Raw genomic sequence first — 19,781 nt, 5'->3', positions numbered from 1 at the left:
GTCTAATATTAAGTACTCTGTGAATTAATCATTAGTTTAGCAATACAGAGGGGAGGGTCATCAGGCACCACACGCTACTTCCAAGACACAGCCTATGGCTAAAATTAGAAGAGTTTGTGTATATATATGTACACACACACATATATACATACACACACAGAGTATTATACTTACAACCCAACCAAGTAGTCATACAAATGTAACCTGTTCCTTATTCAGGGGCTAGATGTGATCACACGTCTTTAATCTCAGCGGACAGAACAACAGCAGGCCGCGGTTTTACATTTCTCCATTTGAACTACGATCATTGTCACAAGAGCCAATTTCACGTTGGGCTGTTTCTTGTTCTTGTTGCAATTCATCACGAGAAGACATGAGATCCAAGATACCCCGGCAAGGCATAGCCCATGAATAATACAGCGCGTTGCTTTGACCTTTTCAGTTTGCTTTGTAGTGTGATTGGCCAACCACTCCTGTCCTCCCCTGTTAACCACCCCATTAACCTGGGAGGAAAAGGTAGAAGGGACAGACAATTAGCCGGCAGAATACTAAAAAGGTTAACGCTGGAGCGCAGAGCCCTGGCTTTCTTCGGCTTTAATGGGTATTAAGATTCTGAGATCTCTTTCCTTTTTCAAAGTCTGCAATGAAAGAATATAAGAAACCGCACAAGATGAACTTTGTTCTCATTTCAGATTATAATCATGTAGTTCCTTTCAGATGTCACACTTGGATGATTCCAGTTTATGCGTGAATAAACTGAGAAGAATGTTTATTTTTACCCCTCTCAATATGGAGAATATTCAATTAGAGCAGTGAACTTTCTCTTTGAAGCTGGTCATTCTTGAGTAAAAGAAAATTGGAGAAAGTAGAGGCAAAACAGCTCCATAAGGCAGTCTTCTTTAAAAAGGTCACACTTGCTACACTAACTACAGTGAGTCATTCCAGGCATTTCCTAGTCAAAGAGAGGAAACGGTGGAATTTTCCCATCCTGGGGGCTCACAGGGCTTTATCCCTGTATTCACTGAGACTTCCAGGGCAGGCAGATCTCCCATTTCTCAGGCGCAGGGAGAAAATGAGGCACAGCAGGTCTCAGTGAAGTTTCAGAAGTGTCTGGTGAAAGCAGCTGCCTAGGGTTTCCCTAGGGTTTCCATACACCTTTGTAAAAATCTTCACCTTTGTAAAAATCTTCCTGTTGTTTTGAAAGATCACACTGTCGCGAGCAACAGTTACATGGGCAAGTATCAGAAAACAATTGCACGAGTCTTGCAGTCAGAAGAGCTGATTTCAAGATTTCACATGGGCTACTTTGCTTGTAAAGTTTTCCTAAAAGTTATTCTGCTGGCTCAGCTGTGATGACCTGGGATCATTTGTTTTTCAGACTGCCATTTCCTGTCTTTGTTCAAATTCATTGCTTTGAGTTGCTATTAATAGCAGTTATATTAAATACTTTAGATGGGGGAAGAGGGGCAAAGAGGAGGGGACCTTTCTGCCACCCATTAGAACTCTAAATTTTCCATTTATTACTGGTACTGACTGCAATAATGCAGTCTTTTTTTATTATTATCTCACAGTAATAATATTATCTAATTTGCTTAAGGTGAATGGTGATATTCAGACAGGAAGAATTAGTAACAAAGAAAAGCTAAAGCTTTAAATTATAGAAACAACTTCTGCGGTTTCTCTCTGTAATACGTTTTAAGTCCAGAGGGACCATTATGATCACCTATATGCCAAGAATTTTTATACTGTGCTTTTTGATATATAGGGTCTTGAGCAACATACCATTTCTTTTTATCGTTGGTCTTGAGCATTGTTTTTAAGGACTTCTACAAACTATGTACGGAAATATTCACACACTTAGGGACATGCTTACAAAGTAAGATACTAGAGAAGCACAACTTTCTTTCAGAGGTACGGTGGTTCTTCTTAGAATAAAAAGTTTTTTGCATTTGTGGAACAACGTCAGTGACTGAAATCAGCACAAAGAAAAGTTTGTCAGTCTGCAGTATTTTTTATGTGTTTGAAAAGCTCAGTAGCATCCTTAATGAGTCCTTATTCTTGCTTTAACATCTGGAGTAGAACTAAGTATTTCAGCATGTAGTAAGAAAAGTTACAGCAGAGTTAAATAGCTGTCTGGCTCTCCATAACTCTACCCACTGCCGTTCGGGACTGGAGGGAAAACATCCCGAGAATTACCAATCCCAACAGCTCATTTTTACAGTTTGCTATCACAAGTTAAAACATATCACTGATTAGGAGAGTAGTAATACTGTCAAGAACCAGATTAAATTCGGGGTTTGTTGAATAGAAAAGACAAATGAAGAGAGAGGAAAAGACAGACAATCCATTCCCATGTTCGTTCTAGTGTCTGGGTGACCTAGTGAGCACCTATGGCAGTGAATGAATTGTCCCCTTCTGCAGATAAAGGGCTAAAAAGCTTATTGTTCTTTGTGCTCACTAAATGAGGGCTGAGGCGATCCATAAGAGAATGAGAGTGCCAGGAAACATGCTGAGTTGTTATACTGCCTTCAACAGTTTCTCTCCAAAGCCTCTTTTATAAGCAACACAGCAGTAACTTTATTTTTGAAATATATTTATCCACCACTATTGTTAAATGTGCCCTGAGAATCTTTGTTTTCCAGAGGGATGAGACCATCAGCTTCCACATATCAACAAACGAGCAGAGAGAAAGCTTTTTTTGTTAGGATACGGTGCCACTTTTTATGGGGGTGAAAGCTGGAGGTGCAAAGAACTGAATTCTGCCATTTAATTAGTAATCAGCAATGATCTGTCAGTCAGAGTTACTGTAATTCATGAACTGTTAAGTCAAAGCAGAAATGGCAAGTAATTAGACTGTATCCATTAGAGCTTCACTAGCACTTGCTCATACAGCTAGGGTTTCAATCTGAGAAAGAAATGGATGTGTGAAACTCCTTAATATATTCAGCTTTTTAATTAGCAATCAGTGCTGATTTGCCAGCCATACCAACTCTAATGCATGAGCCATTGAAACACAGGAAAAAGACACATTTCCAAAATCCGTTATGCTTATATTTACATTCCCTCCAGGCTGAAACACTGGAGAAACTACTGAAATACCATCTTTGCCGTCATAGAGCAGCAGAAAGCATGTAGGAGCTTACAATCCGAGGTAGCCAATAAATTACTGACTGTTTGGGTAAAGACAGAAGTTGAATATTTATGAGTGCATCAGTGCTGAGAGGTAGTCGGTATCTCCAAACACTGACAAACAAACGTTACCATTTAAACTGTACGTGAAACAAAATCTTCAAGAGCTCAGGTAATACAATTTATGCTCCAGTCGATCCCAAAGAATCCATAAATAGATTGATGGCATGCTTACTAGGCTGTTGTGCTTTCCTCGATCTCCGGAATGGGAAGGTGGTGCTGGAAGGGATGCAAGTCATCCTTGATCTGATCTCCACAGGTACAAGAAAAACATGAGCTGCCTTTGCTGGTGCAGCAGAACACAGCCTGCTCCTGGGCTTTGATGGGCACAAGGCTTTATTCTCCCCTAAACAGGGGATGGGCTCTGCAGACCTCCCGGTGAGCTGAGCAGCAAAGCTGGGCTCTCCGATTCTCCGTCATTAGGCCAAAAGCCACCTCCTTCCCTGGCCCTCCAAGAAATTGAGATGCCCAAGGGAGAGGGACAAATGAGAGGTATAAAGGTTCTTCTCTTTCCACTGATATTTATATCAGAACTTTAACTGCTAAATTTCCTAAATATACTGCCCCAATATAGAGTAAAAATAGAGTAAAAACAAAAGAATGCTTCACATCTTTTTGTAATTTTTCTTTTTCAACATCAGAGGGTAGCTCCCGCTGCAGTCTCTAAAACTAGAGAGTCAGCATATGAAACAGCTGATAAAAGCACCAAGACAACTTCAACTAATTACAATTTGCAGGTAGAGTGGTAATTGCACTTCTAACTGCCTAAATTGGGCATACAAATGCATGGTTGCATTTGTATAGAGGCTCTCATAGAATAGTCTGTGCCAGCTGAAAATTCAGCCCTAAATAGTGGTAATGTTCTTATCTAAAAATGACTTTTGTTTGCCTAACGTCTGACAGTGTTAAATCTATTTCACTAGACGTTTAATTAGTTTGTTTTCATGGTGTTCTCATTTCCATTTCAGCTTTCGTATACTGATGGGCGAGAGCAGGTTTCTGGCTCGGCGCTTCAAAACCAGTCCCAAGGCAAAGAACATGGCATCAGTTTGCCTCCACCCTTCCAATGTCAGCTGCACGGAACATTCAGCCAACATTTTAAGCTCTCAACAGCTTTTGTGTTTTTAAAGTACGTTCTAGCTAGCCCCTGTTTTGTCTCTGATGGCTGGCTTTCAGAGGTTGTAAACATCCATTTCACAGTGGAGTTTTCAGTTCCTATTTTTGAAGCAGCTACTATTTTTCTGCAAAATACAGGTCAAGCCATCCTGTTGAATCTACAACACATTCACAAACAGGTGCTCTCAAGCAGCTGTAATTTCTCTACCTTTTCTCTTTGAACAAAAACCCATAAAAGATTAATTATCTTAGTCCATAAACGCTTTAATAGCTTCCAGTGTGTTTATGAATTATAGGTATAGATTTGTGAAAGGCTGGACTTGCACAAGCCCAGGCTAAGCTAAGCGAGGAAGCCCCCATCATTCAGATATCAACAGAAGAGTTCGGTTCCAGCCTGTGTTCCAGGCTTCCTGCAGGCTCTTGGCCAACTGCCGGCTTCTTAGTGTCCCAGTGGTTTCTTTTTGTTTCGTTTTTAAGTTTTTTAAGCAAGCAAACACTGTTTCTTCCTTATACATCACCCTGCCTGAGTACAAGCTCTAGTCTATGTGCTCCCTCCAAACTACCACCCAATATGAATACAGGCTTCTTAAACACAGTTTACAAAGTATAAACAACTTCTGAGCACTATTCCATATTCCAGCTCGTAACAAGGGTAGGTTGACAACACAATCCATGATTTTCTCAAACTGTTGAAAAGCCTACTTAGGTAAACTCCATGGCAACATGCACATAACACACTATTCAAAGGAACTTTCTTCTGGAAGCACCACTACCCAGAACTTCAAGATGCACGTGCCAACAGGGGAAGAGAGCGAGCACGCTGCTAGAAAGCTGTATTCGCTTTGTGAGTTTGGATGAATAGCTCCGAACAGCGAGACATCCCCCCTAACAACACCCACTCAAGAGCTTTTTTCTGTGACTCTGGAACGCTCCTGTAACACAGGAAGCTCACTTCCAACTCTACATCCTGTTCTGTTTTGAACCCAAAAGTTCTTGCTGCTCTGTGGCAGCTGTGAAGCTAATAAGCACACACTCCACTTTGCTATCCACTTTGTCATCAGAAGCACTGAACAGACCTCTGTGGAACCCCACTAACTATCACTACAGCGGATACTGATGAGGTTTGTTATCAGCTGTGTAGAGGTATTCACTCACTAGCAGTTCCCCCTCTGCTAGCAAACTTCTAACACTGTCAACATGACCAGCCCTTGCTACATTTGACCAGGCAATTCCTTCCTTTTTTGTATCGTATTCAAAAGACTTGTTACACTGCCCTAGGTAATCAGATTGAGGAAGTAATGAGAAAAAAGTGGTCAAACCAACAAGCATATGAATTATTACCTTATCTTTAAACTAAAGATCTCAGTTTTCACTTCTGTCTCACTGAAAAACTGCTGGTCCTCTGAACAGCCAATATCCAAAAAGCAGTTAAGGGCTTTCAGCACAAACCTGAGACCCACAGTGGTGGCTACACTCACAAATCTGGGAGCAAACGTGCCTTCAATTAGCTGCTGCATCACCTTGGAGTGGCATCACCTTGGAGTGTAGTCAAAAAGCAGCAGACAGAGCTAATGAATACAAAAAGCAGTAGCTAGAGCTAATGAATACTTTGCTTTAAATTACCTCATTTAATGAGGGTGAGACTAAGCTGCCATTATTTTCTCTTAGTCCTAACAAAAGATTTTATAGATATATATTTTTAAAAGTCATCTCAATCTGAAGCTGAGGCTTGACATAACATGTTAAGGTAAGGATGTGTCCAAAATGCAAGAGGGGAGAGTCACCCTGAAGGTGACTTGTTCTTCACCTTAAGTCGTCAGGAAGTCTGAGCAGAGCTAGAACTAGGATTATAGTGCTGCTGCTAGTTTGTGAAATATCTCCTACGTTCACACACTAACTACATAAAGTTTTACAATGAAAAGTAAAAGCTGCATCTACAGTTAAAGAGAAGATCAAAAACAGTCGCATGAGCCAGAGAACAGAAATTCTGCAAGAACCCATTTATCTGGAATTCAGCAGGCTGAAGATGCCATTCCAAACAACAAGAAACCAAAACTGGTGGTTGATATTTTCAGCATAGTATTTATTGAATGGTTTCTTTCCTAGAGATATTTCATTACATAAGTGTCAGTGCATATTTAGTTCAGATGTTTGCTTTGAATGGATAAAGACAAAACACCCATGGATATACATCCAGTGAAAGAAGGTAGAATAGCAAACATTAAGAAAATAAAAGGTTCAGTTTGGCAGATTCAGGCCTACCAAGCTGTATACCTTATTAAAAATAGCTATACACTTTATTAGAGTACATTTGTAGGCTGGAACTCAACACTTTTTTTAAGCAAGAAGACAGCAGACTTTCATAAAATCCTCTTCAGCAAAGCCATAAGCAGTGTTATTTTAACCAGTTTATTTACATCGCTTGGATTGGCAAAAAAAGATATAAAAACTGTTTACAGTCTGACAGATTCAGAAACATCACTAATTACATATAGACATAAGACAGGACACTGGTGGTTGAGAAGATAGCAGAAGTTTAAAACTCCTGCTAATACAGACGGACAGTTAAGCCGTCAAAGAAATGCAGAAATATACATATCTATTTAGATGGTTCCTGAGATAGCATTGAATCATACTGACTCTTGAGAGGAGATGTAGTTATGAAGGACAACACAGATACACGAGAAAGCCAGATAAAAGCCTTAGGAGTACACCTGAAATTTAACACACCAAAATTGGGCCCTTAGATTACAATGTCACACCAATAATCTCAATGCATTAAATAGTGAGCTGTTAACCAAGTTTTTAGAAGTTGTTTTTTTTATTGTTTATTTTTAAACAGCCCTTAGTAATGCAAGAGAATGTAATTACTTTTCTTGAGCTTACATCTCAAAGATGTCATTTTTTTCTTAATCACTTTTTGTGGACAAAGCTAGTCATAGCCTTTAAGCTTACTGTTCAAATTCAACAACATACCACTGTGTTACAGTGAGGCTGCAGATGACCATAGTCAGAAAAACTCAATTCTATTTCTTCACAAACAGCTACGTTCATAAAATATCTGGAATAATAAAATATCTGGAATAAGCAGCTGTACAACAGGTTAACTGTCATACTTTAAAGGTCAGATACTTCATAATGCATCTCCATTTAAGAAATCAACATCTTGAACATTAGAGCCTTCAGCCAACTGATTAAGTCTGGCGAGCATGAGAGTCATCCAAACTAGCAGTAAGTTGTGATCAACATCCTTGTTTCAAAAGCTGGTAAACTAGTTTATTGCTTAGAGGGGCCAGTTTCCATAAAAGAAAATGATTCCATTATGTCAGTGAAAAACTTGTGCAAGGGGTCTTAAATGAAGACCAAGTTACTTATTCCACTGATTAGATGATCTGCATCAATACAGCTAAAAACACCTTTGTGGTTAACTTAGTGTTACCTAACATTTTGCTAATCATTGCTAAGTGCTAATGACTAAGGTACCATTAATGTCAGCAACAGGTCATTCGAACAGCCAGCTGTTTGTCAGTCACCATGATACAGCATTGCATTTTAAGCCTCCTTCATATCAAGTGGGTTGTCGATCGACTTAACGTATGACTCCTCTTTTCAAAGATTGAGGGAAGGTTGACCAAGGAAGGAGAAGGAATACCCTGTTGAGAAGGAAAAAAACATTTGGTCATTTACTAATCAATGTCAGTAGTGCAGTAGTCATTTTTCAACCTTGATATATAGGTTCCTTATGCTATCTGTACAAAAGATGTTTAAGACTGGCAGCTTTTGAAGTTAATGATTCAAATCTGAATAGCAAAGTTAAACCAAGCAAGTAGAATACAAAAGATTACAAAATCTGGAAGAAAGACTTTTGTTACCAGACATTCAGAACTTACAAATGTGTTTTGTGTTTTTGAAGAGTTAAACTATTAATGTGCACCTTGCATCACACTTCATGCAATAATCTTTCCAAATTTAATAAGAGATGCATTATGATAATCTCTTGAAGAAACAGGGCTCCCCTCATACCCTACAACTTTCTGTATTCTTACTAGATTTGAGCCCCAAATTAGATGCTGAACACATACCTTCTTGGCTACAGAGAACATCAGACTATACCACAATGACTTGTCAAAGCTTGCTTTAACTGCACCTGTGTATGCACAAGCTAAGCAGAAAGCCGACTTTTCTGGTGCTAGGAACACAGGCTGCTTCTGGGACTTAAAATTGTAGTGACTCTCATGCATCAATATACAGCACTAAAAGTTAGCCTCTGTGTATCAGCTCAGATTTTATATTTCTACATTAGTCATTAAAATACTTTCACAAGCAATCTTCCACTGCTCTTTATACCACAGACAAGCTTTTCAGCGTGGTCATGGTAGTTAGGTAACTCGGTGTAGCAGCATGCTTCAAGAATCTTTCAAATAGCAACATTTTAAGCAGATTAAGCAGATAAGGACATGCCATTTCACTATGAAATCTAACGTCTGTTTACGGCATGTCTTCTATTTGCAGTCATAGGCGATATTTGAAAGTTAAATCCTATGTTCCTGTTTATATAGCAGTACCTATCCAACTTCGATACTTTATAAGGATATTTTTTCCATTTACAGACAGGAACAAAAAGCTAAAACCACAGGTGAAATCAGCTGTTCAAGACCACCACCCTGCAGTGAAGATACTAGTCCTGAGAACTCTGGTCAGTGAGCTACTCTGCTGCTTGGACACAACTGAATTGAAACAAGAAGCAGTTCGCTATTATTAAAGCAAATTTCTGATTTTTCCTAATTAAAAGTTAAAACAATTTCCTGAAGAATTCACTTAGCATTCAGACCCAGAAATCAGACCCAGAAATAGCACTAGACCATGCGTGCATGTTGACTCCAACCCAGAGTGCGTTAGAACAAGACAAAGAAAAACCCAACACCGTTTAATCCACTTTGTGTACTACAGTGGTACAAAGCTAGTTGTACCATTTCATATAAATTTACAGGAATCAGGATGGGATGCTCACATCAAGCAAGGTAGGCATTAACAGTCAGGATTTGACATACAGAATTTTTCAGCATGACACTGGTTATCATCTCCAGTACCACCGCAAGTAGTAGTGATAATAGGGATAGGACATGATCTATCTGGGGCATGACCATTTAGTTTTCCCAGGTTGGAAGACGTTTTTTCTGCATTTGATAGATGACTATTTGAAGAGCTGGGACACAGCACAGGTCAAGGCCTGGAATTTTGACAGCTCCTATCAACAGAACTGGAGCAATGAACATTTAACACATTTGACAAATCCGTTTAGGCTGCATGTAGAAGATGAACGAGCGATCTACAATTAGGAAGGGGTTCAAGAGTTAGTCCAAAGAAGAAAACACCCAGGAATATAAGCTTATTTGATTTTCTTTTACTCCTTTTTTCTGTAAAAAAACAAATGCACAGTGCCAGGAATTTATTTAAATAAAACAATGTTCGAATAACAGCTTTTGCTTGCTAAGCTGACTCAGACAGGTTTCCTACAGCTTTAGTGTGCTACCCGGGAACTGTACTGCTACTCAACTTGGTGTCAGAATCAAAAATCTCATTTTTCCCTCTTTAAAAACTGCTCATTACACTGAAGTCCATCCCCATTTCTTGTTGATTATGCTGTATATAATACAAAAAGCTAATGTTAAAACAAAAACTAACGCAAGATATATTTCTACTCCAACCCAACCTTATGATTCAATCAAAAGAGTTTTATGCAAATTCTGTAGTGTGGGAGATTTGTATTTCATATTGTGGTGTTTTTAACCCCATATACTCTGCTGCCAAGCTGCAGCTTACTCTGAGGTCCAAAAATTATAGAGAATTGGAATTTAAAAATAGTTTTTACTACTACTTCAAAATTCCCATCATTATGGAAAAGAATGTGCGGAGGGGCAGAGATAGAAAAATACATGACTTGCATTTTCGTGAAAAATGAGATACAGTGCTGTATCAAAATAGACAGAATATTAGAAATCAAAAATAACTGTTGGAATGATCATAACTGAAGGAAGAAAGTCACTACAGAGAACTGGGGTAGGGCTGCTCTGATTTTTAATTCTTGCCCTCCCTGCCCCAAAAACCCAACTTCACTTCCACTGGTGTATTTTCCCTGCCTATTTCATGTGGGAAGGAATATGGCAATACAGCTTTGTTGTACAATTTAAAGGCCACTCGAACATAGTGATTTATCTCTGTACTAAGATACACAGATATTAGGCACTAGTAGCAAGATACACTGGAAATCCTTTTGGAAATCCTTCTCGGCTTTCTGTCCTACAAACTACAGACCTCAAAGATGTTTACTCAGCATAGATTTACACAAACACTAGAATAAGAGATGAAAAATTCCTCTAAATTTAAGTCTGATATACCAGACAGTACTAGAAAACTGGGTTTGAGCTAATGTAGCAGAAGAGAGCTTCAATAAGAAGCCATGCAGAGCAGAAGAGTTGCAGTAGCTAGAGTAAAATTTCATTTTACCAAGTCTTCTTATACATGTTTAAGAAAATAGTTCTTGCCTTTTTAAAGGCTCTCAGGCTGAAACATCTATAGCTCTCTACCCCTCCTTCCCAATTTGTTTCACAGGATGTCTACTATCTCACTGCTTCAATTAATGGTTTCATGACACTATTCAGGGGACACCACCACACTTGTATATTTTATCCAGAACTAAAGTTATGAACCAGCTTACAGTGTATTCAGTTTCTTGCTTGCTCAGAAGAGGATACATATTTTATCTCCACAAAAAGAGCTTTTTTCCCCCCAACTTAAGTGCACAAGGCAAATCCCAGTTTCTGGTACATACAGCAGATTTTTCTGCACTTTCAGCAAGAAAGCCTTCTCATTAAAGAGCTTTGCTCAGAAAATAACACATCTGTGAACATAGTTAAGCTTTTTTCCACTGTGGATCACTGAAATTGTTAGAATAAGATCAACATCAGATATTAGAATAACAGTGGTCGTAAGAAGGTTACTTATTTGGCCTCCACGGCCAAATCACTTACTGCTAATGACGACGCACTGGTCAGGCGGCTGCCTATATAATTCTCATTAGCCGAACTGGGACTTCTTCCTTCCGTTGCACTGTGTGACATTAAAGCCCTTCGAAGAGCTCTCTTCGGTGTTTTTGAGAAGGAAAATGCTCTTGTAACCTGGGGAGTTTGACAAGCACTGTTAAACTATGACAGAAAACAGGATGTAATAACTACTACAATAAGCTACCATTCAGGTTTTGAACCTTTGTAGGACAGGCTCGAGTCAAATATGTATGGTAGCTCTTCCTTAATATGACCATATCAAAACCAAATAAAAGAGTCTACAAGCACTTCTGATTTATTTTTAAGGTTCCCCACTACCCCTCCTCCTCTTAGTTCTGTTTGGAAATGATGAAGTTTTTAAGAAAATTGAGAGGAGTCAAAATAAGGTCTAGTCTACTAGGATTCCCCACATCTTTGCATTTTGCAGTCAGGCCCCCCTCCTTTAAATTGCTCTCAGTTCTGTCTTTAGCAGCTTCCAAGCTACAGTAGCCTCTATAGTTTTTCTAGGAAACCATATTACCTTGAACACAGAAAGACAGCTTAAAGTCTGCTGAGAAGAATGGAGAACAGATTTCTCCTTGCTTCATCTTGTATCACCCCCCTCTCACATTCCACAAGCCTAACTAGAACCAGGCCCAGAGCACAGCCAACATGGGAGCAGACATGCAGCCTTCCTCCTGCCACCTAGTTGGGTCCTCTTAGCAAAATAGGGCACACTTCAATTAGTTAAGAGCAGCTAAACCATACAAAAAGGAAAACATACAGGCGGAGATCAGCCTTCAAGACTTCTCTTACATTCTCAAAGTCTATTTTATTAATAGCACATGCAAACTCCATACCCATCTTGCTTTTAAAGGTACTCAAATTTGGATAAATACATGCAGCTTTAGGGTGCCATTCAATATACTAAAAGAAGTTATAGCTGAGGTCTGTTTTTCAGTATTTAAAAGGTTAAAAATACTAAACTAAGTTTCATAATTCCATAACAGACTCAGAAATAAAGATTACATAGGATTTATGACCACAATACCTAAAATACTCCAAAACTAGGCAGTTCAAAACCCAGACTCCTACCTTCTGTCTTTAAGGAACTTAAGTACTTAAGTTTTAATTCAGATTTTCTTGTGACTGCCATAAGTACTACAAAACACCTGAAAACAGGAATACTAGTGCAATTCCCTGACTAAAATTCTACAAAGATAGTGTTTTACAGTAAAACTCACCTTCTTTGATGTTTTCTTTATTGCTCTAGATGCTCTGCTTAAAGTACTGTCCATATCTTTAGTATTTACTTCAACTGAATCAGGATCAGCAGTATAAATAAGATTTTCCTACAGACAAAAGGTAGTCTTAACAATGGTTGACACATCAGCACTTAAAATAGCATTTTTGGCTCATGATGTCAGATTAAGAGGTTTCTAATTGCCGTATCTCTCTGTATGCATATGTTGCCTCGTTCTTCTTAACACACAGTTAAACAGTTACTTGCATTGATGGTATTCCATGAGATTGACTACTAGCGCAGTCAGCTTACAGAACCACCTCATCTGTTAGTTTCATGTTTGGTTGTTTGATTCGGTTTCAAGTTCAGGGCTGACCAAAGCAAAGGCAGTGGTTCTGAAGCATGCCTGGCAAGTCGCACTAACTACATAACCTTCTGGTTCACTGGCACATAAGACTGTTCCTAAGTGAAATCTTGACAGCTCCAGCTGTAAAACATTAAGACTAAACCTTTCACCTTAAGCCCAACAGATGTTTCAGAATAGCCTTTGCTTTTTTCCTTCCATGCCTCACTCAAATTTTAGCATTTGCAAATCAATCTGATTGCAAAGTCAGAGTGCAAAGCAATCTCTGAATAGCTACTTACAGGAAAACTTGAGGGGGGGGTTGTATATCATGGGAGTGCACAGTTGCTGGGATTTTTTTGCTTTTACTTCTTCATTTGGGGAAGAGACAGTTCACCTAAAAACGTTCTGAGAACTCCCAAGGACACCAAATAGCAAGCTGTATGGCTACTCCTAGTGCCTAACAAAGAAGTAGTTAAAGCTTTTACTGCCACCATGTGGCAATGCTATGCTATCTCGTTCTCACACACAGTTCTTGAAAACCAGGGAAGAACAGAAGCATGCTAAACCTAACATTCGATTTCACATTTAAATTAGCAAGAAAAAGGTATTAATTAGTTGCTACAAAGCAATAATTACAGAAGTTACAGTAAACAGAATTGAGCATAGTAGGTTGCAATTTGTCATCATGATTCTGAATGTCCTGTGCAAGAATTAAATGCTCGTTACACAGATTAAATTTCTATCAAGACATCTTTCCACCCCTTTGTGTTATACTTATCAGAATCGAGAGTGAAGACACGTGACTGATACAGATTAAAGTAAATTAAAACTTCTGAATCAGTACTTTTCCTACTCAATACTTGGAAGAAAAAAATATCAAAGTCAAGTTTCATATTCCTGTGTCTCTAGGTGAAGTTACAAGTGGAACTAAGATACACTAAGGTACAGTGAAAGCAAGCTGAAGACACTGATTTAGACCTGCTTCTACTGAAGATCTGCAGTGCAGAGTTTAAACTATAAATCATTAATCTATGATGGGGGAAGGGTGTGAGTCTTGATTTTAAGTACTTATTAGCTTCTGCAGAGACTAACTTCCAGGCTACTTCCTCTTCCACTTTTTAAACCACTCACTTGAAGATATGCTAGCACAAATGTTTTCTGCTCTACTTCACCTAGAACATTAACAAGTTCTTTAGCTTCCTGTACTTCAAGCCAAACAGAGCAAAGTATTTCCAATCAACATCATGGCTCCAGAGAACTTACTGCATCTGCTTTACAAATTGTGTTAGCCACCTGCCGACACAACATTTTCAACCAGTCTTCTTTAGGAGGTTCTTCAGTTGTCATCTGGAAACTGAGTAGCTTGTTGTTGTGTTCTGTAGGTGGCCGCACAACTAAGGCAAAAGCTTTGTGGCAGTCTACAAATTAAGGAAAAAACACATACAAACACAAGACAAAAAAAAGTTTAATTTCATATGCCTCGCCATCCCTGAGGATTGTGGGGGTAACCTTCTAAAGAGTTAACCCTCCATCTACCTGGAGCTAGATTTAGAGGAAACATGACTTAGTGCGTGGACTTACTTGCACAATAGCTGTTGTATCACTTGCATAAGCGCTATGAGTTCTGTCTGCATCCTTCATCAAGGAGGTTGCAGTCAGTTGTTTATTCACCAAATAGTTTGTACGCTGTAGTCTGCAGACTACTCAACCTTTACTGGATACAGCAGTAAATATCAATCTCATTCTTTAACTCATGAAATGTTGGACAGATCATTCTTTTAGTTGACATAGAACAAAGAAAACATTTACCCTATTTTGTAAGGCAGGAAATAGCAACAAGAGATGTCAGTACTAAATATGACATTCAAGTGTTCAGGTTACAGAAGTTTTATTGTTTAAACTTGACAAACACAGCTCACTTGATAGCAGAAAATTAATCTTTTGCTGAAAGTTTATAGGAGATGCAGCTAAGGCATGATGAACAGTTAAGAAAAACATATCACCACCAATTCAGAAAAGCAGCACTGGAAAAGCAGTCCTGTAAGTTAGAGTAGCTGACCTCTCTCAAGATTTGTGTACTAAAGTTCTTTGGAAATACTAAATGGAATGCTTATAAATGAATTCCATCACCCACGTTGCTAAGTAAACATAAGTGCTATACCATAAATTCATAACTGATACACCATAAATTAAAAATGCTTCTCCTTAAAAATTCATCTTAAAGAGAAGACCAAAATTACCTTTTAAAAATTCAGGTAAGCTATACATTTACTACCTACCTGCTTTGCCATTTCTATTTTTTATTGGGCTCCTACATTAGAGAACATTTAAAGAACAAACAGACATAACATTCTGCTTAAAAGAACAGAAGCAGAACAAGTGTGATGAGCATACTATCACCCAAAACGAAATACCAAATCTATCTTTCTAGATGTAGAAACTATTCTGACTAGACTTCTTTGGAAGAAGTCACTAGCAAGGCTGGAAGAGTATTGTAGCATCAGTTCAACCGGTCTAGTGATGCATTACTTCAGTGAAACCCTTAAGGCCTCAGTACAGCAAAGCAGACACTGAAATTAAGGTCATTTAAATCTTTCTCCTAAATTGCTAAGCATAGCTCCTCCTAAGCATCATTATCATCAGTTACAAAGATTTAGCTTCACAGCAACAGTTCTTGTAGCTGGTCAGCCTAACACTTTGGACTAAAGTTTGGGGGTTTTGTTTTGTTTGATCTGTTTGTGGTTTTTTTGTTTTTGTTTTTGTTGTGTTTTTGTTCATTTGTTTTTGGTAATTTCAGAGCTGTCAGGTATATTTCTTTTAATTCATATCGCCATTTGGCTGGCTTATGCTAATGCCATCTAATAGTCCTGTCAATTCAGCAGCCTGTCTTCAGCCTTGTACAAGATACCAGTACAAGGAATTCTGAAGCTCACAGAGAGCTTTGAACAGCTCATACTAAAATCTCACACCTAACACACCATACAATAAATATGCCCTAGCATTCTGTCCCGTGACAGCAAACCTTCATCCTTTACACTAGGAACAAGAGTTTTCATTAGCTATCATGGCATTTTAAAACATACAGACCTTCTGTCTCCCTGATGTCTAGGACTTTTTTGATCTGGGAGAGAGGCATCAGAACAACATGCTTGAGAGATGCAGGAGGCCTCGTGTGGCCATGGGGACTCTTGAAACCACCAATAACTTTATGACGTTTCCTTGCAATCTGCAGTTAAATAGAAGACGAGTTAAAGTTAGAAAGCCTATTGCCATTGTTTTGTTTGCCTTCTATACTCTTACCTTCGCGAATACAGGGATGCACAGAAAGCCTTGTTACAGAAGAATACTCTGAAGAGTATTTTAGAGAGCTACATCACTCTATGACAGAAATCTTTAGTGAATCTTGAGTTAAGAGTCCCTTATCAACAGCTCGAGTGGCACAGCAATACTTGTTACTTAGCAGCGATACCCTCACCTCTGAAAAAATGAGAGGGACAGCAATTTTGCATTACAAACCTCAATTCTACCTAGCAGAACAAGCAAGGACACTCAAAAACCTACCTACCGTAAGGCAGTCTAGACTTAAACAGAGAAGACAACATCTACGCTAATGAATTAATTTAGTCTGTGGTACGTTCTGTCTCAGAAATATTACTTGCTGTTGCTCATGCATACAGGCACAGAGAAGGTTTCACAGGGGAGGTTCGTCAGTTTTACTTTGCATTATAACATAGGTATCTTAGGTGTTTTTTATGTAGGGTATTGTCAGTAGCTTCTGCTTTATAGAAGTCAAGAGGTTTTAATGGAATTGTTTTAATTTTCCTTTCCTTCCTTAACTCAGCTTCACCACTCTTTCTGAACTTTACTCCCAGGAAGAGCTCATCACTAGTTACAAGTACAAGCTTTTGTCTCCCAGTGATGCTTAAACCACTGCTTTTGGATTATTTTAGGTCTGGTCTTCTATGAAGACTAAGAAGAGCGCCCACCCAATGTTCTTTCCTGCCACAGACAGTAACAGGGAGTTCAAAGACTGTCACTTACAACCTCAGTTTCTCCACAGAAGTCTCCAAAACAGTCAGATTACTTTTCTTTCCGGACCTTCCTAACACACTGTTACTCTAGACACTTGATATATGGGCTTTTATTTTCTTTGGTAGCCAAAGCACATACATCCCTATCTCAGAGGTCCGCTATTTACTCACATTAAGTACAATTAAACTTCAACAACAGCCTGCTGAGCCAGGGACTCCAGTGCTTTTTCATCTATTAGTACCACTCAAAATGTTATGCAGATAAGCAATTTAATATGTTGAGAATTAGATGTTCTGCTTTAAACAGGAAAAAATATAGTTCATTGCTCAGAGGAGAGCAGACATTGGCATACAATGCAGAAACGCTACTCTAATCATCATCTGAGATTCCTGCGCATATTAACAAAAAAAGTTTAGTGACTGACAAGACAATCATCAGTCATTTATGATGCCAATTTTTATAATGTGTTAGAGATATTGGTCTTATTTCCATAAAACAGCGTTAATTCCCTTGCCAAGGCAAGAATGCCTTCCATAGCTCCTCAGTATCAGCTTTTTGATCTGACTGCAAGACCATCCAAAACTGTCCAGTTACTTGTGTTGCTTATACAACAGCTCCTAGAAAGGTAACATGGGATGTGTTGAGCATCCTTAATTCTGCTTCAAAGCTTAATTTTTTTCTTGTTTATATTTACATCTTGCATCAAGCACTCTATAACTCAATTCATGAGAAGTATTCACACAGTAATCTTACCTCCAAGCAATCATTGAACAGGAAGAGCGTGACCTGTTCTCCCCTGTCACAGAGGTCATCACCGAGAGCAACAGTTTCCAAACGCTGAACTAAGCTTCGGTGAGAAGACAGGAGATTGGCCTATGTGATAGAAGCAAAAAGCTCATTAAGCATTTAATTCGAGGGCTGGATTACTACTTGCTTACAACTTAACAGGGAAATCTATTTAAAACAGCACCATTGCATTCTAACTACACATACTTTTGCAGATGGAGCAATACAAGCAAGCAGTCATTTTTACAGGTCTGCAGCTTCAGAGAAGTTACTTACTGGACATCCGTCAACTTCGTAGACAACATCAAAGAACTGCCTTTGTGCTTCTGTTTTTCTCTTGTCTTCATTAATATGTCTGAGGGAAGCACATTATATTTATCTTCAGTATCAAGCAACTACAAGTGATTGCACTGCATTTAAGTCTCACAAAAATAATGAGGCTGAACATTCAGAGTTTGCACAGCAGCATTAGAAAAAAACAAAAAGCAAGTACATTCGCTTATTAAGCACCATATGCTAAGTATAGGAAACTTCAGAACTAGAATATTCTTGTCATGTCATCACTAGCAGGCATACCATTACATAATACATAATTTCCCTCCTCACCCAAGAGATTTGGAGCTAGACCCCAATCCAATTCAGTTTCCTCATAGCACATTTTACGGTTCTCTCACCCCCCAGGTCAAGCATGCACTTTGCCAGGAAGCAAATGCAAGAGTTACAGATTACAAACTTGTTAAAAAAAGAAACTTTTGCACAACTAATACAGGAGGCTTCATTGCTGGAGACATATGCTACATTTCAAAAGAGCTGAGCCTTATAATCTGAACAGCTTCAGCTTTAAGCTAATTAACTTGTGAAATGGTGCCAAGAATAGCTAATATGGGACCACAAGACAAACTAATCTCCCACCAATAACATGTCCTTTCAGTAGAAACATGCATATATGTAAGATTGAAAGATAAAAGCATCTCTTCCACTCTGGAGGGGACAGAAATAAAAATTGGAACAGAACAGAGAACTCAAAACATTCAGCTTCATGCAGGGGCAGGGAGTCAGCAGCCCCTCAGGTAGGAACACTGTAACAATGCCACAGACTCCTTCAAGGGCTCTGGTACAGAAAGAAAGCAGCAGCAGAATGGAGACCAATCTGGAAAATCACACATTTCTGAAGCCTTTAATATTTTGTTTCCCCTCCACCCATTCATCAGGTGGGGAATCCTTTGGCAATCATGGCAGTCACCACCCTCTGAAGAATACATAGGATTATGTATGCTTACATAGCATACGGTAACAACACTCTCAGTTACAGCAATTTTGAAGAAACAAATAGAACTAAACATCTAACAGCTTCATAGAACAAGTAACACTTACGTCATCACTTCCTTTAGTGATTCAATAGCTCTTTCTAGAGTGATTTTGTCTGGGTTCTCTTCTGCTGTATGCTTCTTCAGATCTACAATTAAAAATATTACGATTTTTATATCCTTAGAAACCTAATCATCTTAAGAATCTGTCTTCCTAACTCTTGGTTTCCCAGTTTGCTTGGGAGGTAAAACAATTTCATACCTATTTCATCCCCATGAACTACCACTACAGCCCACTAAAAGTCACCTAAGAGTCTTCAAATGTAGTCACACACCGATGGTCAGCTTACACACGTGACACAAAGCACTTCTGGTTGCAGCTTCCAAATGGTAGTTTAACTGGATGTTATGCTCACGTTACTACTGTTATTAGCCAATTTTAAAAGGGCTGTCTTGCTGACTGCCGGTAAGCATGATCAACTCTCTGAAATGGGTATGTTTCATGTGAGAAGCCACTCCTAATCATGCCAAAAGCAGCCACTGTCATTGTTTTAATGACTTCATGGACAAACTAGTAAGGAAAACCAACAACACTAGTTACCATTTAATAGTAGAGCAACACTAGGCAACCTTTGAACAGGACGGATAAGGAGTTCGGCTAGGCTTTGGCGGCCACATTCTGGTTTAGCTTGGTTTATCTGGCAGAGAAGGGGAGAAAG

General features: G+C 38.8%; 1 protein-coding gene across 3 annotated transcripts in view; it reads right to left on the bottom strand.

The window, feature by feature from the left end:
• Nucleotides 1–6,367: 6,367 nt before the first annotated feature.
• ECT2 (epithelial cell transforming 2) overlaps nt 6,368–19,781 on the bottom strand; it is a 28,260-nt gene continuing 14,846 nt past the window's right edge. For all 3 annotated transcript variants that reach the window (XM_080604245.1, XM_080604246.1, XM_080604247.1), the window contains 9 exons: nt 19,664–19,760; nt 19,130–19,211; nt 18,032–18,110; nt 17,723–17,842; nt 16,025–16,163; nt 14,201–14,355; nt 12,593–12,700; nt 11,337–11,483; nt 6,368–7,958 (listed from right to left, as the gene is read on the bottom strand). In XM_080604245.1, the coding sequence (XP_080460371.1) occupies nt 7,869–7,958; nt 11,337–11,483; nt 12,593–12,700; nt 14,201–14,355; nt 16,025–16,163; nt 17,723–17,842; nt 18,032–18,110; nt 19,130–19,211; nt 19,664–19,760 (1,017 nt within the window). In that variant the 3' untranslated portion in view covers nt 6,368–7,868. The remainder of the gene's footprint in view (nt 7,959–11,336; nt 11,484–12,592; nt 12,701–14,200; nt 14,356–16,024; nt 16,164–17,722; nt 17,843–18,031; nt 18,111–19,129; nt 19,212–19,663; nt 19,761–19,781) is intronic.

Source organism: Anser brachyrhynchus (genome assembly GCF_964034855.1).
Source record: "Anser brachyrhynchus genome assembly, chromosome: 9".
NCBI lineage: Eukaryota > Metazoa > Chordata > Aves > Anseriformes > Anatidae > Anser > Anser brachyrhynchus.
This window is presented reverse-complemented; position numbering and strand designations above follow the sequence as displayed.